The sequence below is a fragment of the Canis lupus genome, chromosome 1, assembly GCF_003254725.2.
Source record: "Canis lupus dingo isolate Sandy chromosome 1, ASM325472v2, whole genome shotgun sequence".
NCBI lineage: Eukaryota > Metazoa > Chordata > Mammalia > Carnivora > Canidae > Canis > Canis lupus.
Genome location: NC_064243.1, coordinates 108,933,107 through 108,957,211, shown reverse-complemented (window position 1 = coordinate 108,957,211; position 24,105 = coordinate 108,933,107). Strand labels below are relative to the sequence as shown.

Genomic DNA, 24,105 nt, shown 5'->3' with positions numbered 1-24,105 from the left:
CTGAAAATATTTCAGACACATTTTTCACATTCTTGGCTGGTGGAATGGTTTAGGCTGATGAGAAGGGAGAGAAAAATGAATGCCAGAAAGGGTCAGGGTAGAGAAAACAAATCTTCCTTAAAGAGACAGATCATAGGTTTGGCCAGTTGCCTCTGCGCTTGTGATTTGCTCAGTGGTTCTCCTACACAAACCTTCTGGGAGCTTTAAAAGTTAACACTCCAGAAAAAAAAAAAAAAAAAGTTAACACTCCAGCCTCATCCCAGACCAACACAGTCAGTGTCTGCAGCTGGGAAGGATGACCAGGCATTGGGATTCTTTTATAGGACATATGTTTTCATTACATAAAAGAAATGACAATTATGTGATATGATGGAGGTGTTGGCTAAGGCTCCAGTGGTAACCCTATTGCAGCACCCTATATAATTGTATGTATGTGTGTCTATATATGCATATATAATCGTGTATCAAATCACCATGTTGTACCTTAAATTTTTTTTAATATTTTATTTATTTATTCATGAGAGACACACAGAGAGAGGCAGAGACCCAGGCAGAGGGAGAAGCAGGCTCCCTGCTGGGAGCCTGATGTGGGACTGGATCCCCGGGACTCTGGGATCACGCCCCCAGGTCAAAGGCAGGCACCAAATCGCTGAGCCACCCAGGCATCCCTATTGTACCTTAAATTTACACAATATTAGATGTCAATTATATCTCATACATATTAGCTGTCAATTACATCCCATAAAAAATAGTTTAAGGAATATATTTTTATCAAGAGCTGATGGGGGTAGGTACCTGGGTAGCTCAGTGGTTGAGCATCTGCCTTCAGCTCAGGGCATGATCCCAGGGTCCTGGGATAGAGTCCCCCATTGGGCTCCCCACAGGGAGCCTGCTTCTCCCTCTGCCAAGTCTCTGCCTCTCTCTGTGTCTCTCATGAATTAAAAAATAAATAAAAAGAGCTGACTAGATGTCAAGCCCTGTTCCAACTGGGGCCACAATGGGGGATAAACGATTAACTTTTGTGGCAGGGCATTGTAGCAGATGGAAAGGAATCACAAGGCAGGTCACAGACCCGCCGATCCAGCATTTATTTAGGTTGCCCTTTAAGTCCTGGGAAACAACTGTAGGATTTTCTCTGCCCAGGCATTCACAGTGACCTTCCCTCTTGCCCAGACCAAACATGAGCCAGGATGCTCTCCTCCCTACAGGCCCCAGGCATCTGCTCCCCCAACTCCTAAGGAGAACTGAGACCTGCTGACCACAGGACACATTTCCTGTCAAACCACATTGGGTGCTTACTTCCCCTCATCTACCCAACTTACCTCACTGCAAATTCCACTCACGAGAGGAAAGCAATTCTGTTTTCTGTTTGATTTGGAGACACTTTGCAGGCCTCAGAGGTCAGAGTGGGCTCCCCATGGTGATGGTCTTCTTTTTTTTTAAACACAGATTTTAAGTAATCTCTACTCTCTCTATATATATTAAATTTTTTTTATTTATTTGTTTGAATAAAAGAGAGTGAGAAAGAGAGAGCATGAATGGGGGGAGGGGCAGAGGGAAAAGCAGGCTCCCCGCTGAGCAGGGAATCCAATGCAGGCGTGAGCTGAAGGCAGATGCTTAACCAACTGAGCCACCCAGGCACCCCAGTAATCTCTACTCTCCACGTGGGGTTTAGACTTAAAACCCTGAGAACGGGATCCCTGGGTGGCGCAGCGGTTTAGCGCCTCCCTTTGGCCCAGGGCTTGATCCTGGGACCCGAGATCAGTCCCACGTTGGGCTCCCGGTGCATGGAGCCTGCTTCTCCCTCTGCCTGTGTCTCTGCCTCTTTCTCCCTCTCAATCTCTGTGTGACTATCATAAATAAATAAAAATTAAAAAAAAAAAACCCTGAGAACAAGAGTCACATGCTCTAAAATGGTCTTTCTGAATAAAATTTGAATACAATTTCTCTTAATTTCAGATTTTGAAAAAATTTGACATCTCCAGAAAGTTCTTGTGCATTCTTCATTAGGTTAATTCCTAGATAACTTATAGTTTTGCTTTTTTTTCCCTCCATAGATATCTTATAGTTTTTATCACTCTTGGGAAAGTTATCTGATTTTCCTTTAATTTCCTATTTGATTATTGTTGGTATAGAAGAAGGCTAGTGATTCTTTTTTTTTTTTTTTTTTTTTTTTTTTTTTAATTTTTATTTATTTATGATAGTCACACACACAGAGAGAGAAAGAGAGAGAGAGAGGGTGGGGGGCAGAGGGAGAAGCAGGCTCCATGCACCGGGAGCCCGATGTGGGATTCGATCCTGGGTCTCCAGGATCGCGCCCTGGGCCAAAGGCAGGCGCTAAACCGCTGCGCCACCCAGGGATCCCAAGTGATTCTTTTTTTAATTGAGATGTAATTCACATAAAATCCATCCTTTTATTTTTTATTTTATTTTTTTATAATCAGTGTTTTTTTTTTTAAGATCTTATTTATTTATTCATTCATGAGAGACACAGAGAGAGCGAGAGGCAGAGACACAGGCAGAGGGAGAAGCAGGCTCCATGCAGGGAGCCTGATGTGGGACTCGATCCCGGGACTCCAGAATCACATCCTGGGCCAAAGGCAGGTGCTAAACCGCTGAGCTACCCAGAGATCCCCAAATCCATCCTTTTAAAGCATATAATTCAATGGCTTTTAGAATATTCACACATTGTACAACTGGCATCACTATCTAACCACAGAACATTTTCGTCACCCAAAAAGAGAAAATCCCTGCCCCCCCGCCCCCATCCTCACCATCCTCTCCAGCCTCTGGCCACCACTAGTCTCTTTTCTCTGATGATTTGTTCTGGACATTTCATAGGGAGATGGAATCCTACAATATCTGGCTTCTTCCAGTTAGCTTAATGTTTTCAAGTTTTAACATTGCAGTGTGGGTCAGCACTTCATTCCTTGTTACAACGGAGTAATATTCCATTGTATAAATATAGCACATTTTGTTTATCCATTCAACCGTTGATGGACACATGGATTGTTTCCCCTCTTTGCATATTATAAATAAGTCTGTGGTGAACATGCAAGTAGAAATATTTGTTAGTGCACCTGCTTTCAATTCCTCAGGGTTTCAGTGGAAAGCAGGGCCCCAAGGCCAGCTGCTTTCATTGGCTTGCAGCCTCTTCCTCGAACCACTCCCAATTCTGCTTCCTCACCTCGCATTCTGATCTCCTGCCTCCTTTTTTTTTTTTTTAAGATTCTATTTATTTATGCATGAGAGACACAGAAAGAGGCAGAGACATAAGCAGAGGGAGAAGCAGGCTCCCTGCGGGGAGCCCGATGTGGGACTCGATCCCAGGACCCCGGGATCATGCCCTGAGCTAAAGGCAGACGCTCAAGCACTGAGTCACCCAGTGACCCAGGAACCTTTCTCAGCCTACCGCGATGAGCTTGATCATTAATGAGCACAGAGACAGGCTCCTTTTTCCTGTGCTCTGCCAGCAGCTCCAGAATATAGCAGATACTCAACCACTGAGGTATCCATGTACCCCTCTGGCCTCCTTCTTATGAGCACCCTTGCGATGATATCTGGTGGACCCAGACGATGTGGGACCATCTCCCCAACTCAAACCCTTAATCACACAGGCAAAGTTCCTTTTGTCAGGTAATATAGCATTCTTGGGTCCCAGGAGAGTTAGGGTATGGCCAGAGGCTTTTTAGAGACAGAGACAGGAGGATCAGTTAATAGTAGGAGATGTGACAACAGGAGCCAAGAGGTCAGAGGGTCTCAAGAAAGGGACCAAGAGCCAAGCCCTGCAGGAGGATTCTAGAAGCTGGAGATGGCAAAGAAATGAAGTCTCTCCTGAAACCTCCAGGAAGGACACAACCCTGCTCACACCTTGATTTTAGACTTTTGATCTTCATAACTATGAGAATGCATTTGTATTCTTTTTAAGCCCCTAAGTGTTTTTTTTATTTTTATTTTTTAAGATTTTATTTATTTGGGCAGCCCCGGTGGCTCAGCGACTTAGTGCCACCTTCCACCCAGGGCGTGATCCTGGGGCCCTGGAATGGAGTCCCACATCAGGCTTCCTGCATGGAGCCTGCTTCTCCCTCTGCTTCCCTCTCTCTCTCATGAATTAATAAATTCATATTTTATTTATTAATTCATGAGAGACACAGAGAGAGAGGAAGAGACACAGACAGAGGGAGAATCAGGCTCCTTGCAGGGAGCCGGACGTGGGACTCAATCCCGGAATCCCGGGATCATGCCCTAGGCCAAAGGCAGGTGCTCCACCGCTGAGCCACCCAGGTGTCCCTTCTAAATGCTTATTAATTAAAAATTAAAATCCAGGGCCTGGGTTTAAGCGCTCAGTGGCAACATGTGCTCTGAGTGGCTGCCATACTGGACAAGCAAAGAGAGAAGCCATTTCCATCCCTGCAGAACATTCTAACGGGCAGTGTTTATTAGGAGAATAAGACACAGAGAGTCTGTCATAGTACGTAAAGTTACAAAACCAGCCTGAAGGTAAGGTAGAGGGAAGAGAGAAGGCAATTGATAGAGAGCACCTAAAGCTGTCATATATTTTTTTAAAGATAGATTGATTTATTTATTTATTTATTTATTTATTTATTTATTTATTTATTTATTTATTTATTATGGAGAGAGAGAGAGAGAGAGGCAGAGACACAGGAGGAGCGAGAATCAGGCTCCATGCCAGGATCCCGATGTGGGACTTGATTCCGGGACTCCAGGATCATGCCCTGGGCTGAAGGCGGCGCTAAACCACTGAGTACCTGGGCTGCCCAATAAAAAGTTTTAAAAAGATCGGGATCCCTGGGTGGCGCTGCGGTTTGGCGCCTGCCTTTGGCCCAGGGCGCGATCCTGGAGACCCGGAATCAAGTCCCACGTCGGGCTCCTGGTGCATGGAGCCTGCTTCGAACCCTCTGCCTCTCTCTCTCTCTCTCTCTGTGACTATCATAAATAAATTAAAAAAAAATTTAAAAACAAAGTTTTAAAAAGTTCAACATTGGGGATCCCTGGGTGGCGCAGCGGTTTGGCGCCTGCCTTTGGCCCAGGGCGCGATCCTGGAGACCCGGGATCGAATCCCACGTCGGGCTCCCGGTGCATGGAGCCTGCTTCTCCCTCTGCCTGTGTCTCTGCCTCTCTCTCTCTCACTGTGTGCCTATCATAAATAAATAAAAAAAAAATTAAAAAAAAATAAAAATAAAAAGTTCAACATTACTTAAAAAGAGAGAGAGAGGGATCCCTGGGTGGCGCAGTGGTTTAGCGCCTGCCTTTGGCCCAGGGCGCGATCCTGGAGACCTGGGATCGAATCCCATGTCAGGCTCCTGGTGCATGGAGCCTGCTTCTCCCTCTCCCTCTGCCTATGTCTCTGCCTCTCTCTCTCTCTGTGACTATCATAAATAAATAAAAATTAAAAAAAGAGAGAGAGAGAGAGAGAAACAGAGTAACCACCAAAAGAAATAAGAAAGACTGTGCATGGGCAGCCCGGGTGGCTCAGCGGTTTAGCCCCGTCTTTGGCCGGGGGTGTGATCTTGGAGTCCCGGGATCGAGTCCCACCTCGGGGTCCCTGCATGGAGCCTGTGTCTCTGCCTCTCTCTCTCTCTCTCTCTGTCTCTCATGAATAAATAAATAAAATCTTAAAAAAAAAAAAAGTGTGCAAAAGATCTTGCCTTTCAAGTTATCTATGGGGGATATGGGCTGAATTGTGTCCTCTCCAAATTCACATGCTGAAGCCCTTGCCCTCAATGTGGCTGTATTTGGAGAGGAGGTTTTTTTTTTTTTTAAGATTTTTATTTATTTATTCATGATAGACACAGAGATAGAGAGAGAGGCAGAGACACAGGCAGAGGGAGAAGCAAACTCCATGCAGGGAGCCCGACGTGGGACCGGATCCCAGGACTCCAAAGGCAGGCGCTAAACAGCTGAGCCACCCAGGGATCCCCCTGGAGAGGAGGTCCTTAAAGGGGTGACTGAGGTAACGTGAGGGTCTAGGGTAGGGCCCCCCAACTCAGTAGGATTAGCTCCTTAGAAGCGGAGACACCGAGACACTGTATTGCTTGCCCTCTCTCTCCACGTGCAGGCCAGCAACCCACCAAGCCCCCGCGGCCTCGCCACGCCCACCGCGCTCACTCATTGGCTGCGGCGGCCTAGGGGGCGTGGCCTCCATGTAACAATCTTGGTGAATTTCAGCAGCTCAGGCCTTGGGGGAGGGAGGCTCGCTGCGGTGGCAAACAGGACAGCACTTGTACCTTCGCAAGGCCATCACACCTCCTCAGGTGGCTACTGTAGCCCGTGGCTTGGCACCTGCAAACGAGGAGGGACGCCTGGGAGAACTGGGGAGGGCTGGTGCGGGAGACATTAGTGCTGGTCCCCTAGTAGCTCCAGCTGTCCACCTCCTGGCCCACCGCTGAATAGCCAATGAATGCTTGGGGGAGGAAACATTTAAAAGCTGGGGGACTAGGACACCTGGGTGCCTCAGAGGTTGAGGGTCTGCCTTTGGCTCAGGGGGTGATCCCGGAGTCCCGGCATCGAGTCCCACATCCGGCACCCTGCATGGAGCCTGCTTCTCTCTCTGCCTATGTGTCTGTTTTTCTGTGTGTCTCTCATGAATAAATAAATAAAGTATTAAATAAATAAATAAATAAATAAATAAATAAATAAATAAATAGCTGGGGGACTATCTTCCATCTTCCCTCACCACTGCCATGTTGTTCCAGGGATGGGGCTCCAGTCAGCTTGGGTCCTTCCTTAGTGGCTATGATGAACTAGCTTCCTGCTGCCCCATGAATGAGCCACTGAAATTTGGAAGTTTACGTTTCTGCAGCAGAACCTTGCCCATCCTTACTAATACAACTGATAGGTCCAAATCTTAAAAAAAAAAAAAAAAAAAAGTTCCAGGCACTTAGACGGCTCAGTTGGTTGTTTGCCTTAGGCTCAAGTCATAATCCTGGGGTCCCAGGAGAGAGCCCCAGGACAGGCTCCCTGCTCAATGGGGAATCTACTTCTCCCTTCCCCTCTGCCTCTGTGATCTCTCTCACGCTCTCTCCAATATTTTAAAAATCTTTCACACTATTAGGAGATCCTCACCAGACTCACAATATGAGAAATGCCGTTGAGAGAAAAAGCAGGGGTTCCCTGGGTGGCTCAGCTGTTTAGCGCCTGCCATCAGCCCAGGGCATGATCCTGGAGTCCCAGGATCGAGTCCCACGTCGGGCTCCCGGTGCATGGAGCCTGCTTCTCCCTCTGCCTGTGTCTCTGCCTCTCTCTCTCTGTGTCTCTCACAAATAAATAAATAAATGAAATATTAAAAGAGAGAGAGAGAGAGAGAGAGAAAGCAACTCATCTCCCCTCCACGGTGGGTCTTTTGCAAATATCCAATAAAATGTTCCTATGGATACTATTTAATGTTTGTGTCATACCTCTGGTGGAAGCTTGTTTATGAGTATGGGATGGTCCAGTGATTGTCAGGAAAAGGACTAAGAGACTTTCAAAAGATTACTGCTAGATAAAGAATAACGGTGGCGCACACATTCCAGGGCAGATTTCAGAGAAAGGTGGTGGATGAAGTCTTAGAGTCATCAGAGCCTTCTCTGCCCACCTTCCCAGAATCAGCTGAAAGACCAATGTAAGAGGATGAATGATGGTCCCCCCCAAATATATGGCCATGTTCTAACCCCCTGAACCTGTGACTATGATCAGTTTTGCTGAACCTGTGACTATGATCAGTTTTGGGCAAAGGATCTTTTCAGATGTAATGCCTAATAATAGGTACGGACTTCCTTTTGGGGGTGACAGACATAGTGATGGTCAAACAATATTGAGAAAGTACGAAATTCTACTGCACTATTCATTTTAAAAATCGTTAATTTGGGCAGCCCCGGTGGCTCAGCGGTTTAGTGTCACCTTCAGCTCAGGGCGTGATCCTGGAGACCGGGGATTGAGTCCCATGTCAGGCTCCCTGCCTGGAGCCTGCTTCTCCCTCTGCCTGTGTCTCTGCCTCTCTCTCTCCCTCTCTCTGTCTCTCATGAAAAAATAAATAAATACTTAAAAAAATAAAAAATAAAAATGGTTAATTTCAGGGCATTAACTGACTGGGTGGCTCAGTCAGTTAAGCATCTGACTCTTGATCTCAGCTCAGGTCTTGATCTCAGAGTTGTGAGTTTAAGCCCTGTGTTGGGCTCCATGCTGGGTGTGCAGCCTACTTTAAAAAAATTTTTTAAATGGTTAATTTTATGTTATCTAGTGAATTTCACCTCAATTAAATAGTTCAATATTAAATACATTAGAAACCTATACGGGAAACTGTTGGCAAGGATGCAGAACAACCAGAACTCTCATTCACTGCTGGTGAGATGGAAAAAAATGGTACGATGGCTTTGGAAGTGAGTTTGGCAATTTCTTTTCTAAGATTTTTTTTTTATCTCCAGAGAGAGGTTTTTTGTTTTTTTTTTTTTCTTTAAGATTTTATTTACTTATTCATGAGAGACAGAGAGAGAGACAGAGACACAGGCAGAGGGAGAAGCAGGCTCCATGCAGGGAGCCCAATGTGGGACTTGATCCTGGGTCCCCAGAATCAGGCCCTGGGCTGAAGGCAGTGCCAAACTGCTGAGCCACCCGAGCTGCGCCGGCAATTTCTTATAAAACTAAACATTCATCCACCCTAGGACTAGCGATCTCACTCCCAGGTATTTATCCAAGAGAAATGAACAACCATGTTCACACCGAGGCCTCATACAAACATACTCAGCAGCTGTATCCAGAACAGTCCCAAAGGTCCCCGAGCAGGTGTGCGAGGAAATAACTGCAGAGCCCCCAGCCAGTGGCAAAGTGAAGGAACTGACAGGGAGGGAACACGAAGGAACTTTATGTTCATTGGGGTTTGGGGAACACGGATGCATTTCTCAAAACACCAAGAGTATACATGGAAATTCTGTGCATTTCATGTTATGGAAATTGCATCTTAAAAAAAAGGAATGTGAATATTGAACTCAGGTTAGTGATACACATTAGCTGAAGGATTGGGAGAAGGGCTGTCTTCTCATGTCTGCAAGTTATTTTAAAATGCATCCAAATACATGATGGATGGTTGGAGAGGGATTGGCAGATGGCTAAGCATCTGACAAAGCAAGTACAGTAACACTTTCATACCTGTAGAATCCAGATGGATGGTGGGTCAGGTCAGGTACCTGAGGACACCTGGCATGGTTGCCAGTCCCAACACCCCAGTAATCTTTGAAAGTGGAAGGCCTTTCACATGGCTCTTGGTCTCACTCACCTGCTGATGTTCACTGGCCCCTTCTGTCCTCAGGCTCCATTTTCCCTCCAACAGTAACACTCAGGACTCCATGCACTTCTTCTTCTTCTTCTTTTTTTTTTTTTTTTTTAAGATTTTATTTATTTATTCATGAGACACAGAGAGAGAGGCAGAGACACAGGCAGAGGGAGAAGCAGGCTCCCTGCAGGGAGCCCGATGCAGGACTCGATCTCAGGACTCTGGGATCACGCCCCGAGCCCAAGGCAGATGCTCAACCGCTGAGCCACCCAAGCATCCCAACTCCATGCACTTCTTAAGACATCATCCGTTCCAGCATCTCTACTGCCCAGCTCTAAGCAGGGACCCCCACAGCCTAGACTCAGAGCCCCAGTCCAGAGCTGCTTTGAGCCAGTTCCCAGACCACCTGCTTCTCCCCAGTGCCATCTCAGCCAAGGAACTGGCCTCCGGCAGGCTCTCAGACATCCTCTCTGACTCGTCCTGTCACCCACCATGTAACTGTTGCCAACTCCTATCTCCGCCCTGAGTCTCAGGTCCATTGGCTCCCCAGACCCCTGGTCCTCTTGCTTTGTCATTCCACCAGGCTGCCTGCACCCACCCCCCCACTTTGGCCTAGTGGATCCATTTCCCACATGCCTGTCAGAAGTAAGGTTTAGCGTCCAGGCAGATGACCCAGTCACTATCTTCTATGAGCACCTAAGTCTCCAGGGCTCTTCCCTGTCCATGTCTGTAGCAACGCCTTCGAGGCTCGCCAGGACCTGCCAACCCCCCTGCTGGGTCCAGGTGCTAGCTCCTTCCCCCTTGCAGGGCCCTGTCCCAGCCAGTGCAGGAGCCCAATGCTGCCCACAGGATCTGGTGTGTCGTGGGTACATGTCCCACAAGCCTGACTGTTGGCTGAATAGTCCCTGTGGTTCTCAACCCCCGTGCCTCCCCTGCCTTGGGAGCCCAAAGGGCATTTCCGTGCTCTGCCTCAGGACACTGGAACTTTTTTATTTTATTTATTTATGATAGTCATACAGAGGGAGAGAGAGGCAGAGACATAGGCAGAGGGAGAAGCAGGCTCCATGCACCGGGAGCGCGATGTGGGATTTGATCCCGGGTCTGGAGGATCGTGCCCTGGGCCAAAGGCAGGCGCCAAACCGCTGCACCACCCAGGGATCCCTTGGACACTGGAACTTTGATTAGTCTAAGAACAAAACACGAGACTTCAGCGTCCCTCCTGCCAGCGACCAACGCAGAGGGCCAATGAGACCGGACAGGAGTCTGCCGAGGGGTTCCCAGGAAGCGTTCCCTCGCTCATGGGGAGACAGAAGAGTTCCCTCTTTACTTTTACACGGACACTGCCAGGTGCTCTAGCCATCTTGCAATCCTGAGGGGATAACCAGCAGTATGAAAGCTGGCCCTAGCGGGTTTAGAGTCCACTCCAACTTGACCAACTCCAGAACTGCCCTGCTGACCTTCCTGAGATGCTGGACTCCTAGCTGTTTAAGCCAGCTGAGTTAGGAGCTTTGAGTCACAGGTGAAGTCATCCTCACTCAATATGGGTGAATTGGAAGAAATTCATGCATCCTGCAATTTTTATGTAAACTTAGAGCTTACCAGCGTAGACCAGTAAGCAGTGGAAGAGCTCCATCCTCCTGACCTCACCACCTCCCAACACCATGGCACTGGGGAAACAGGTGTGTTACTATACGATTTTAATTTTTTTTAAATTTTTATTTATGACAGTCAGAGAGAGAGAGAGAAAGAGGCAGAGACATAGGCAGAGGGAGAAGCAGGCTCCATGCACCAGGAGCCCAATGTGGGATTCGATCCCGGGTCTCCAGGATCTCGCCCTGGGCCAAAGGCAGGTGCTAAACCGCTGCGCTGCCCAGGGATCCCCACTATACAAATTTTGAGGCAACACACACATTCAGTCTGTAGTGGTCAGGGCTCCCGTTTCTTTTCATCCCTGGAAGCCAGTCCTGTTGGCCTTCCCTGGGTTGTGCAGAGGCAGTGCTATGCAGCTCACCCCTGTATCTCTGCATGCTGAGGCTGGCCCAAAACAGGGAATCAGGAACCATGGGAGGCAGGTGCCAACTGCTAAGGAAAGCATGGCCTGTTTTAGGCACCGATCCCACAGTGTAATCACAAATGTCAGGCTGCTAAGAGAACAGACCTAGGTCTTGTCATTCCCAGGGTGAGGGATGGTGGGGGCAGCATAGAAAGGCGAGACTGCAGGGTTTTTAAAATAACTGCATCCTTTAATGGCAGTAATACAATTATTGGATTAAGAGACCACAGGAGAAAGGGCAGGTGACATTTCTGGAAGACAGATAAGGAGTACAAAAAGGGAGCCGGGACAGTCATGCGATGATCATTGTAAAAATACAGTACGTTATATACATATTTGCACCATCAACTCTCAACTCTGAAGTAGTATTTACACTTTTGTTACAATCCTGGTTAGAGAACATTTTGTTTTTAAAAGCTTAGCCTGATGGCAAATGAAAATTTCGGGGGAATTCATAGTCCCATGAGGTTCTTAGGCTGAATATTCCGACAGGAGGGTTCCAGCTTCTATTTCATCCACAGATTTCGGTTTTAAAAAAAGTATTTAATTTTGCTTTTACAAAAGAAAATTCTGAAAGGAGGGAGAAAAAAAAATCCACAGCCACACTGTGTATTCTTACTTATTTTACAAACACCAAGGGCTACAGCCCTTTGCTTCAAGGCCAACACTGGTGGCTGAAGAAAAATCTCACTAATGATTGTTTAAAAACAACAAAAACAGAAAAGACAAAGACAAACCAAACCTGATCACGGCGCACTGACCCTGTGGGCTGCCTTCTCCCACCCTAGCTTCCAGCCCCAAACTCAATGACTGTTTTTTCTTTTTCTGGGGACAGGGGTTTGGTACAGGAGCCTCACTCACCTCCCACCCCAAGGAGCTGGGAGGGGAAACCCTTTGGCTGGGTCATCAGGTTTCCTCATTATTATTAGCAAGGAAGAGGTGGGGGCCTTACACAAGCCAAGTGTGGTGATGGGATGAGGAGAAAAAGGCAAGAGGCGGCCAGCAGGTGCTAACACACAGACGGGAAGGACCTTCGAGACCCAGGCTGGCCTCCCCAAGGCCACCTCCACAGGGTGGGCCCTCCTCCGGAGCTCTGTGGACAGAGCTGGACCTCAGCCAGGGTCCTGGGGCAGGTAGGGAGAGCCCAGTGCAGACGTCTCTGCTCCCATCCCGGCTCAGCCGGAGGAGGGGAGCAGGATGTAGACTTCTGGTTCCTCACCTTCCACCTGCAAGCAGGGAGTCCCATTGGGCCATTCCTAGAGGGGCCCAGCAGCCCCCTACCCTTTCCTGACTAGCCTCTGCCCTTTCCTCAAGCCCCCCAAATCCACCACTGTGACATGCCTTTGAACCCATGCACCTGTCAGCTGGGAAGAAAACCAAACACACCAAAACCACGGGCCCTAAGTTAGACAAGGTGCAAAGGAGGTTCGAAGTGAGTGGAGAGCAGAAAACACTTTGCCAAGAATCACCCGGGGCTCCCAGCAGCGGGAGCCTGGTGGAGCGGCCACACCGCGGATCCTTGAGCTATCCCCATTAGGGCTGGGGCCAGCACACTGGGTGCTCTGGCTCCTGAGGACCAGGAAAGACCTCAGCCTGGAGGGGAAGAGGGCGTGGCTGCGACGGGACAGGACAGGGGCTAATACTGACAGACAACACACGGTCTGTGGAGGCTGCCTCCTGGAGGCAGCTTTAGGTATGCCACTCCACACCAGCCCTGCCACCTCCAGGTCCATCTCTCACCCTGGAGTCTTCTCATGTGGGCAGAGGGTGTGTGGGTCTGAGGACGAACTCTGGATGGACGGCAGCAGGGAGGCTGTGGGGTGTGAATCCGCATGAGACAGGAGCAGAAGGGGCTTGCTTCTCCTGGACCAGGCAGCTTCCAAGGGCTCTCTGCCTTTCTTTCAAATGGTTTCCTTCCTTCAGTCCCTGAAACAGGTCAGGGCCTGCCAACTGTCTCGGCTTCCTCTCTCCTCACTCATATGGGGTGAGCAGCATTTGGTGCCTTTGGACACCTACTGTTCCCTTTGTCCTCCGGGGGTGGGCGGGGGGCCGAGGATGGGCCAGGCTTTGCCCAGAAAACCCACTGGACCCCCAGCCACCAGACTTGGGCTCCAGCCTTTAGAGAGTCCCTGACAACTGAGCCCGGCCAGAGGGAGTGCCAGCTGGGGCTGAGGCTCAGAGGACTGGCCACTGCTCACGTACACAAGTAGGTTTTCCTGGCGGGGGCCTGGGAGCCCCACAGCACTGACCAGAACTGAGTGAAAATGGTTATATACAATTTATATGCTGTAAAGAAAGTACTATTAAAAAAGAAACATAAAAAGAGAAAGAGAGAGAAAAAGTGAGAGAGATGGAGAGGAAAAAAAAAAAAAAACACCCGGAGCCCCCCTCCCCCCAAGTTCCCAACTCTGGTTGCTGCCCTTAAATATTGCCCTGGGAAGGGTGGGGTGCAGGGAGCACTTGACTCCACCTTAACACTACTGGCAAAAGGGGGAGGCAGTGGGGTCAAAGCCTTTAAAAACATCTTTCAGGGACCCCGCGTCCTGCTCACCCTCGCGGGCTGGGCTGTTGCCAGCAAATGGGCTCCCAGAGCCCGTCTTGGGCGTCTGTTTCACAGTCCCAAAGAGGGTAGGCACCGGCAGGTTGTGCACACCAGGCTGGGGTGAGGCACCCTCTGGTGGCGGGGCGCCAGGAGTAGTGGCGGGGGCTGCTGCAGCCTTGGGCCGGGGCCGGTTGTAACTGTTGTATCTGTCTGTGGCTGTGGCTGCACTGCCATCTGCACTGGACTTCCCAGATTCTGGCTGTTCGAGGGCGGACTTACGGATGAAGGGGGGCTCCTTGGCCTTCGTGGCCGAGCTCTTGCCATTGCCCTCGGGGCCCTTGGGCTGGGCACCCGCATCAGCAACCGGCTCTGTAGTAGTTTTGCCACCTGCGTTGGGAGTCCTGGGGTCATAGAGGCTGATGCCGCTCAGCACACTGCTCTGGCTGCTCCCGCTGCCCTGGCCCAGCCCACCGGCAGCCAGCACTCGGGGGTCGTAGGGGGCGGTGGCTGGTGGGGAGGACTCCCCGCTGGGGCTGCCGGCTGGAGACGATGCTTCAGTGGGGCCAGGCTTGGCAGCCCGGGAGGAGGCAGCAGAGTCTGCTGGTTTCTGAAGCCGAGGGTCGGTTGGTGCCTTCCGCACCCGCGGGTCACTGGGCTTGTCGCTGGAGCCAGGGGCTGCTGAGGGGCCCGTGGCATTGACGGTCTTAAGGATGCGAGAGAGGAGCTCAAAGTCAGGCAGGTTAGACCCGGATGTGCCAGGGTCTGTGGAGGTGCCCAGGCGCGGTCGAGTGTTGGGGGGTCCTGTGGCAGTGGCACGGTGCAGCCTGGGATCCAGGGTGGGCATGGACTGCAGGGCTGCAGGGACAGGGGGGACCGCATCCTGCTTGGGGATGGGCAAGGGGATCAGGTCTTCAGGGTTCCAGAGCACAGTGCGGGCGAAGCTTGGCTTGCTCAGGGTCACATCTTTCTTGATGTGGCTAAACTGCTGCAGCTGGGATCTTGGGTCCCGCAGTGGGTGTCCAGGGAGAGGGTCCAGGGGAATGGTCATGGCCTTCTCCCGTAGGACCCGCTCCCCTTCCTCCTCTTCTGCAGGGGGTGGTCCAGCCCCCTTGGAGCCTCCAGGGCCTGCAGGGTTGGAATGAAGGCCGCCTTCGGGTTTTGGGGTGGGCAGGGAGCGAGCCAACCGAGGGTCGGAGGGCCCTGTGTCTCCTGGGCCAGACCTGCTGGAAGCCTCGGCGTGGCGGGTGAGTCTGGGGTCCCGGCTGAGACGAGGGTCAGCCAGCCGGCCTCCTGTGGGGTGTCCTTTCTGGAGGCGGGGATCTCCTAGCCCACTGTTGCTCAGGTCCCCGACAGAAGCCTGGGGTCTGCTAGAGGTCTGCTGTCTCAAGGTCTTCAGGATGGAAGTGACGCTGTTCCCACCCTCATCCTCATCACTAGAGTACCAGTTTCCCGTGTCACCTAAGGAAGAACAGAGGAGGAGGGAGGTGAGTGACCACATGTGGTACCAGCCCTTGTGGACCCCACAGCAGCCCACTGGGTGAACGGCTCCTCTGCCTTACCTCTGACAACCTCAGTTTCCCCTCCCTTGGCAGGCGGCCATGAACAGACACTGAGCTCAGGTGGGCTGAGCCTGGCAGGTCACTATCTAATGTTTCTAGACCTTTCCCCCATGTGCCAGCACTACTCTAAGTGCTTGGTCTTATTAATTCTCACAACCACCCAGGAAGCAGTATTATCAAGCCCTGTTGACAGATGAGAAAGCAGAGGTGTGGACAGTGCCATGAGATCAGGGGCAGAGCAGGGACTGAGCTCCGCATCCTAGCCCAGGGCCCTGCCACCTTGTCCTCACCCTCCACAGACTGAGGTCCCAACACAGCAGGCCCAGCCCTGGGCAGCTGGGCGCAGCTACCACTGACTCTGCTCTCACTTGGGGCTCACAGACACTGGTCCCCAGGCCTCTTGCCATGTTACCATGGGAAGGGCAGTCACCGGCTGATGAGAGGCGGGGCCGGGTGGGCTGACTCAGAAACTGGCCTAAGTCCAACCTTCTGGGCAGGAAAAACCAGAGCCACCAATGGAGGGCGCTGTCCCCTCTTCCCCCTGTCCCCACCTGCTCCTGGGATCCCACAAGGGCCACCTGTGGCCTCAGGCTCCTGGTTCTAGACACCATTTGTCCACCCCATTTCCTCCTGGGCTGGATGCCATCAGGTCACCGAGTGATCTGGCAGCTGGGACTGTGACTGTTACTGGTTGATGTCAGCAACTAGCTGTCATCTGCTGACTTTCTGAGAACATGGTCTAGGGAAAGGGGCTGTGAGCCTCTCCTTTCAGCCTTCTCTCTAAGGGCGCAGAAGGGAAATCCTGTTGGCTGCGGTCTCCCTCCAGGGACCAGCCCACCTCCCTCCTTGATGGGATCAGGGTCTTTCTTGACCCTCAAGACACAGAACAGCAGCCCTGACTTCCAATTTTCTTAGGGACATGCAATGCAGCATCTGCAGCCTGGCTTCACGGCCCTGGGCCAAGGATCCTTCCTGGCCACAGGCTCCTTTCCGACACAAACCCCCACCTAGGCCTTCCCCACCGCTCCACTGCACAGTGGCCCAGGGGGCCCGTGCCTGTCTGGGGAAGCCCCTGCCCCTGGGGAGGACACATGCCTTCCTCATTCTCCCGGTCCTGCTTGCTGCTCTCAGCCAGCCTCCTCGCTCTCTCCTCCTCCTCCTGCTGCTTCTGCTGGATCCTCAGGTACAGGGCCCTCTGGGCTGAGGGCAGGAAGTCGGGGACAGCGGCGCCCGGCTTCGGCCGGCCTGGGGGCCCTCCCTCAGAGAAGCTGTCAGGCTCCAGAGGGGGCTCGGGGAAGAGGTGCTCCCCCGGCTCCCCCGGCAGCTCTTCGTAGCGCCCGTAGTCCTCTGTGGCAGGGAAGAACCAGGGTTCGTGTCGGGAAGGGCCTCGTAGCCAACTCCAGCCCACCTGTGCACCCTTGACCAGAGAACCACCCCCCAATGGTGATGGGTGACAACGTGCAGCCCAACCCTTCCTACCCTCCCGGGACGGTCCCCACAGAAAGCCCAACAGCAGCCAACAAGGGGATCCCCACCCAGGATGCAGCCACTGAAAATGGGGTTCACAGCACAATTTGGTGATGTGGGCAAATGCTGAACACGGGACGGAACGTCATACAGATGTTTATAAAACGCAAAGAAAAGGCTTTGAAGACAGACAGAAAACAGTCCCCGTGGGAACGAGACTGGGCAGACAGGGCTGAAGGGTCTTTCACTTTTGACCCCACATGCTTTTGGATCTCCTCTAATTACTGGCAATGAACATTCACTTTACGGTTTCTTTATAATAGCCAGAACAGAAAAACACTGCATGTCATAGAGAGCTCGTAATACGAGCTCAACCATGGTGAACAAAAACTTATGAACAGGGATGCCGGGGTGGCTCAGCAGTTTAGTCTGCCTTTGCCTCAGGGCATCTGATCCCAGCGTTCCAAGAGCGAATCCCACATCGATCTCCCTGCATGGAGCCTGCTTCTCCCTCTATCTGTGTCTCTGCCCCCCCCCCCCCCCCCCGTCTCTCATGAATAAATAAATAAAATCTTAAAACAACAACAATAACAACTTATAAACAGAAGGAAATAACCAAAATGTTGCTATGGCCACATGCCAAACCAGGAGGCCCCTGGGTCATTCCTGCTCCTCCCACCTTTGTGGGTTCTGGAACCCCACAAATCCTCCTCAGTATGCTGCTGCAGTTAAGGCCAGGGCCAGTGGGTGCTTCTCCCACCCAGTATCTAGGAAGCACGAGGCTGAAGGCTCTGCCTTCACTCCAGCAAGGCGGGCAGATGCCTGACATCAGCCACCAATCTCCACAAACTCTACCCACATCAGAGCCCGGATGGGGGAACAGGGTGGCTGTACAGGGAGACTATGTGTGTGTGTGTATGCATGTTGAGACATCGTCTGGTCAGCGCTGCCCCATACACATAGGATGTCCTGCGGTGACAAGATGTTCCACAGCTGCACTGTGCAACTTGCCACCACCACCCTCCACGGGGCTACTGAGTGTCTGAATATAGCCAGTGCTACCAAGAAAGTAAAGCTGTAATTTAAGTTAAACTTAGAGACTTAAAATGATTTGTAAATATTTCATCCCCGAAGTGTATAAGGCAAAAAGTGAAATATCTTCTTTTTTTTTGTCATCTTCTAAGCCCCTAAACTTCAGAACATGTGAGCTCAGCGTGGAAGCCTATGCTATGCGGCGCCCTAGTGCGGAGCTGGGCTCACTCAGTGAAAAAGCATCGCAGGCCCCCCTTCATGGAACCTACGGTCAAAGCGAATTTCCCAAGGCTGTAGAGCTGTGAATGTAGTAAAAACCACTGAGCAGTATACTTTAAAAGGGTAGATTTCCTGATATAGGAATTAGAGTGAATTACTCTAGAAACACCTACTGTTAACAGCTTGATGGACTTGCTTTTCCTCCACACCCAGACCTTTTTCCATACATTTACGAAAAAAAGGGAACCACAGCACCGCCCTCACAAAGCCTGCTTTCCTGACCTGAGAACATGTCACTTATCTTTCTAAAGCTCCTGCTCCTTGCCCCCAAATACGTGCTCTCATGGCTTTGAACACTACCTACACCAGATGCCAGAGACTCACACTAACCTCCAGTCTAGCAGTCTTTCTGACACCCCTCAACATTTCCACACAGTTATCAAATGGGCGTCTCTTGCTTAAGGGAGCAGCCAAAGCAGAGATGCTCCCCACCCACCACAATCTGGCTCTCTCCAGTAGGACTTCCCGGCATCGGGGATGGCGTGAGCACCCACCCAGTGACTCTGCCCCACGGCCGGCATCCCCCTCTGCTCCTTCCTGCCCTATAACATGTATACGGGGAGACACACTGACCCCATGGCACTATCTCCACACCATGAAGCCCAGCTTTGCTAATTCGTGCCCCACTGCAGGCGCTTCTGCCCAAGACGACTCCACAGCAGCCCAGAAGCTTTGATGAATCCACTGCAGCCTCAACTACCCATCACCCTCAAATGCGTCTGCCTGTACCCTTTCATTCTTGCAATGAGGCCACCTCACCAGGGCTGTCAGAGTCCCACACAGGGACTTCTCTCTCCTGTCTTACCCTTTCCAAGCTACATGGCTGCCTCTGCTTTTCTCACCCGAGTTGAGTGGCCTGGGATCTCTGCACCTTGGCTTCCTCCCCTTCACGCTCCAACATTCACTTCTCAGAGAGGCCTCTGTTGATTGTCCCCACATGGTACCGACGCTCTTGACCTGCCTCTGCCATAAGCACTGTTTGACTTTCTCGAGAAATGATCGATGCTGAGATGAGCTTCCACGCTTACTTACGCTTTTCCTGTTTCCCTCAACCACAATGTGGCTAAGGCAAGGACCATGGCTGCCCTGTTGGCTCTGACCCTGGGCCTGGCACCAAGCCCGGGAGCTGGCAGTAGCAGACTCACCCTATCCTTCCCAAAGGCCATGGCACAGTCGGCCGACCACCCTGACTGGCAGACATTTAAATTGTTACCAATACACATTCTTGTTTGAATAAGGAAGGAAGGAGAGGAAGGAAGGAAGAAGGTCAGTCATGGGGACAGAACAAGCAGAGGCACAAGGCTGACACCCTCAACTCCAGGCTGAGAACCATCTGGAAAGAGGCCGCTTTGGAGAGGAAGCCTCCACCTCAGAGCCCACAACCATTCTATATCTGCTCTTCTGACTTCTCATGGTCCCGATTCCAGGCACAGCCAGCAAAATTTGTAAAGCATTAAATAAATTACACTGATAGTATCACAAGACTCCTTTCAACCTCAACGGGTAGCGAATGCCTCATCACTGAAAACGTGCAACCACTCACGGGACAGAGATGGAGTTGGATTCATGCTCTGAAAGACTCGGGCCGAGGAGAAAACCCAAGTCTTCCTGACTATGTTCCCCAGAAACTGCAGTGGCACCCCAGCCCCCACCCAGCTCTGCATACCTGCGTCCCCAATGAGTCCCGGCTCCATCTCCATGCCCTCCTGCTGCTGGTAAAAGTTTTCATAGAAGTTCTGGGATGGTGGGATGGGGGGCATCATTCCAGAATGTGGGGAGTCTCCAGGACCATAGGGCATCATTGGGGGGCCACCAGGTCCCATGGGTGGGCCAGGGTTCATGCCAGGGCCCATCGGCATGTCGGGGTGCATGTCAGGGTGCATGTCGGGGTGCATGTCAGGATGCATGTCAGGATGCATGTCGGGATGCATTGGGCCCCCCATTGGCCCCGGGGGGCCCATGTTGGGCCCAGGGCCCATTGGCCCTGGTGGTCCTCCAGGTCCAGGGAACCTAGGAGGAAGAGAGGGTAACCGTGAGGGAGCTGCAGAGCAAGAGTGGTTAGCCACCCCCCTGAGGAGACATGGAGGTGTCCACGTGGTTGGTCACCAAGGGCTCAGACCAGGCTCACAGTGACAGGTCCCCGGCACAGAGGAGCCTGGCTGAGGCCAGAACTGGCCCACCAGCCTGACTCTGGGGGCCCAAGGCACTCACCTCACGCCCAGCTTCTCTGCCAGCTGGCCTGTGGGCCGTACTACGATCTCAAACAAGGAGGGGATCTTCTTGTTGTACATGTCCTGCTGCTGCTGCAGCTGCTGCGGGGACAGTGGCTCATGCACTGGCATAGGCATCTGGGGGGGCCCAGGGGGTGGGGGCGGAGGTGGGGGTGGGGGTGGGGGTCCGCCCTGCATGGGCCTGCCATTGGGAGAGGTCGGAGCCGGGGGGCCAGGGGGCCGAGGAGGGGTGGGCAGGAGGCCCACACCCGGGGGTGGTTTGGGCAGGGGGTTGATGCCCTGCTTCTTCAGTTCCTCCACTTCTTTCTCATCCTCTGCGCCCGCTTCCGCGTCGTCAGCCAACATCTGTAGGTGAGAACAAAGGGAGAGATAGGACCAGGAGGGGGCAAGGAATGCGCCTTCCAGGTGGGGAGCCAAATTTTCTGAGGAAAACCCAAAAACACAAAGACCTGCAGCCCTCCCCAATATAAAGCCAAGGAGCACAAAGCCTCTTCAGCACAAAAATCATCATCCCCCACCACTGTCACATTGGCTCTGTGACCAGCTGGCAGGGGGAGCCAGTCCTGTTTGCAGCAAAACATACAAAACCTAAAAGGTACTGGTTTTCCTCCTTTGGAATTGCATAATTCAACAGCATTAAGCAGTCATGAGGTTGTACAACTACCACCTCTACCTGGTTCCAGAACTTTCTTTTCCCATCACCCCAAAAGAAGGCCCCACACCTATTAGTAGTCATTCCCCTTCCCCCTCCTCCAGGCCCTGGCAATCACTACTCTGCTTGCCACTCTACAATCTGCTTATTCCAGACAGGTCGTATAAACAGAATCATACACTGTGTGGTCTTCTGTGATTGGCTTCTTTCACGTGGCATGCTTGCCAGGTTTATCCGTGCTGTAGCGAGTTACCTACTTGATGGCTAATAAGCCAGTGTCCTCTTTGGATTTTAAGGGGTTTCTCACTATACTCTTATAGTCAGACTCCAAATCCTTACCATGATCCACAGAGCCTGACCGCAGGGCTAGGTGTCTGGAGAGGACAGTGCCACACCTCTGTGGCTTCACTTCCTTCATGCAGCTCCAATATTGGGGTCTCTAACTCTAGATCACCTTAGAGTGACTGTCCTGGTCTTCTATGTTCACTGCTGGGATTCTATCAGCACCCTTCAAAGTAGTGCACCAGCTCTGTAGGATTTTATGCGTAGCTGTGTTCCAGTTTACTCCTGGCTCACACAACAGCTGTCAACTGTACAAGGGCAGGACTATTTTGTGCCTGGGGCCTAGCACAGAGCACGAGACAGGGTAGATGGAACTCCTGGAGCAGAATGTCTCACCAATCACGATCCAATGCAGAGAAAACACAGCAGTTTTGACTGCTTTTCTTAGGACTGCTTGCAACCTTGGTCTGTGGCTGGTGTCTGGGAAGCTGGATTTCAGGGCAGGAAGTCCCCCCAAGTATTCCCTGACTAGTAACAGGTGCTGTCTCTCAACTGTTTATACAATGTGCTTTCTGAAACACAGAAACACACCCTGGGCACTGACCAAACCTCCATCACGCATCTGCATTCAAGAACATTCCACAAGTGCTGCCATAACCTGAGGAGTTAAGCACGGCCCTCATGACTGCATGCAGCAAGGACTCTATTAAGATGGTGCCTGGTTTCTCCAGCCTTTCCCCACTGTGGCTGTATACTTGGTCCTGGGAGCCCCCCTCATTAAGTCATCGAACCTGTGCTTGGGTCATCTTAGGGACCTCAGCACAGATGCCTTAGTGCACCCTAACATGGGGCTCAGAGATGTTCCGCCTCCAGCACCTCACCCTCAGCATAACCCAAGACAACCAGCCCTGCTCCTCCACCCAGGGCGGGTGGGAGTGTGGGTGGTGGGAGCAGGGCCTTCAGGTGGGTGTCAGGTCCTTCTCGGCTTTTCTCTCTCCTTGCTGTCAGAATAGTCTACACACAGGGACAGCAGGGCCCAGGAGGAATCTGGCTCCAAGGGAGCCAGAATACTTAAGACAATCGATCAATAGAAAACATGTGTCTCTTAGAGCCCTACTGCCCCAAGGTGTGATCTGAGTGTGAACCAGCAATGCAGAGGGACCTACTGAACTGGAACCACACTTTTAACACCTGCCTAGGGTAACTCAGGACACACTGCCCAGAACCAGCAGTGTCTTTCAGCACTGCTCTCAGTGGTGAGCCAGGCAGGGGTAGACTCCATGTGCTTCACTGCCTCCACACACTGCTCACTTCCTGCCCAGTGAGCGGGCCCCTTGGCCTCTTCTGGCTCAACTATGTGTGTGCAGCTGCTGCAGATGCTTAGCACATGCCTCTCTTACTCTTTACTTCCTGTCACTCACCCTAGGGGCTGGCAAGGTGTCACCTCCTCTCACCAAGCCTCTGAATGTCAACCTGTCAGGGAGCCTCTGGGCTCCCTATACGTTCCCTCCAGTGCCTCGATCCTAGTGCTCTATCAGGATCTGCCCGATGACTGACTTCATCTTGTTACTGCATCCCCACAACCCGGGACAGTGCCCAGCAGAAGTTAGGCACTGTAGCACATGCACTGGATCAATAAGCAAGGAAAACACATGTATCTCCCCTCCTGCCTTCCCCAGACTCCTGAGAACAGTGGTTGCTTAACATCAGGACAGCAGAGGATGGAAAAGGTGAGAGGGTGGGGGGCACCTGGGGGGCACAAAGAATCAAGGCTTTGGCTAGCCTGGCTAGGCTATTTGGTGTTCCCCTGAGGGTCTCCCCTGCACAGCACCCTGCCTCCGCCTCCCCGAAGCCCCGTCCACTGTCATACCTTCAGTTACTGCCCTGCCCGCTCTGAGCAGAGGCTCCCAGACCCATCTATGTACAGAGCTGCAGGTATGAGTTTGACCCCATCACACTTCATTCCACCTGGCTTCTCCTCCTCCACCAGGAGATGACCCACAAGCTAGGTTCTTGTGAATGATGGACCCTCTATTTCCTAAACCTCAAACCAGGATCAGGGTCCCACTCCCACAGTTCCCAAGCTACTGCCTGGACCTCCCACCTGAGTGGCTTACCTCTGCCCTCCACACCCTCACCCTCTGTCTTGGACCCCTTATAGCCTCTGGCTGGGACTCTGCACCCCAGCCTCCCACCTAGTCTCTAGTTTCCCTCTCCCTCCCACCATTCTCTGCACGCTGAGAGAGCAAACATCAATCAAAAAGATGGCCACACCTCTGCACCACTAGATCCTTCTGTCAATGGCAACTTGATGCCCTCAGGTAGAAGGCAAAACCTAACAAGGTTATACCTCATTAAACAGGAACAACGTTGGCCACAACCTCCTCCCCTGCTGTGGAGGGGGCGGCAGGCTCTGGCCACTGAAAGGGCCACGCTCCCTTCGCCTCCCAAGCTCACAGCCAGAATGCCCCACTCAATCCCTCCTTGCAATGCTGCCTTTTCTACCCTAGGGTGGCTCTTTCTTCAGGTGGCCTCCTGACACCTGCTTCTGATAGCCTTCAGAGACCAGGTTTGCCTGCCGTAAACAGGATGCTTTTCTCAGTACCACCTAACAGATGGAAATACCTGGCCAACATCTCTTTCTCCATTAGACTCAAAAGCTCTGGATGGTAAGGATACTATGACTTCTTTGCTACTGTTTGCCCCCCCAGCACAGCGCTCAGCACACACTGGGCAC

The 24,105-nt window shown here is 51.7% G+C and overlaps 1 protein-coding gene across 8 annotated transcripts in view; it reads right to left on the bottom strand.

Moving 5' to 3' along the window:
* Positions 1-11,493: 11,493 nt before the first annotated feature.
* ZC3H4 (zinc finger CCCH-type containing 4) overlaps positions 11,494-24,105 on the bottom strand; it is a 46,851-nt gene continuing 34,239 nt past the window's right edge. For all 8 annotated transcript variants that reach the window (XM_025424531.3, XM_049109147.1, XM_049109152.1 and 5 more), the window contains 4 exons: positions 20,415-20,779; positions 19,870-20,213; positions 16,521-16,772; positions 11,494-15,324 (listed from right to left, as the gene is read on the bottom strand). In XM_025424531.3, the coding sequence (XP_025280316.3) occupies positions 13,802-15,324; positions 16,521-16,772; positions 19,870-20,213; positions 20,415-20,779 (2,484 nt within the window). In that variant the 3' untranslated portion in view covers positions 11,494-13,801. The remainder of the gene's footprint in view (positions 15,325-16,520; positions 16,773-19,869; positions 20,214-20,414; positions 20,780-24,105) is intronic.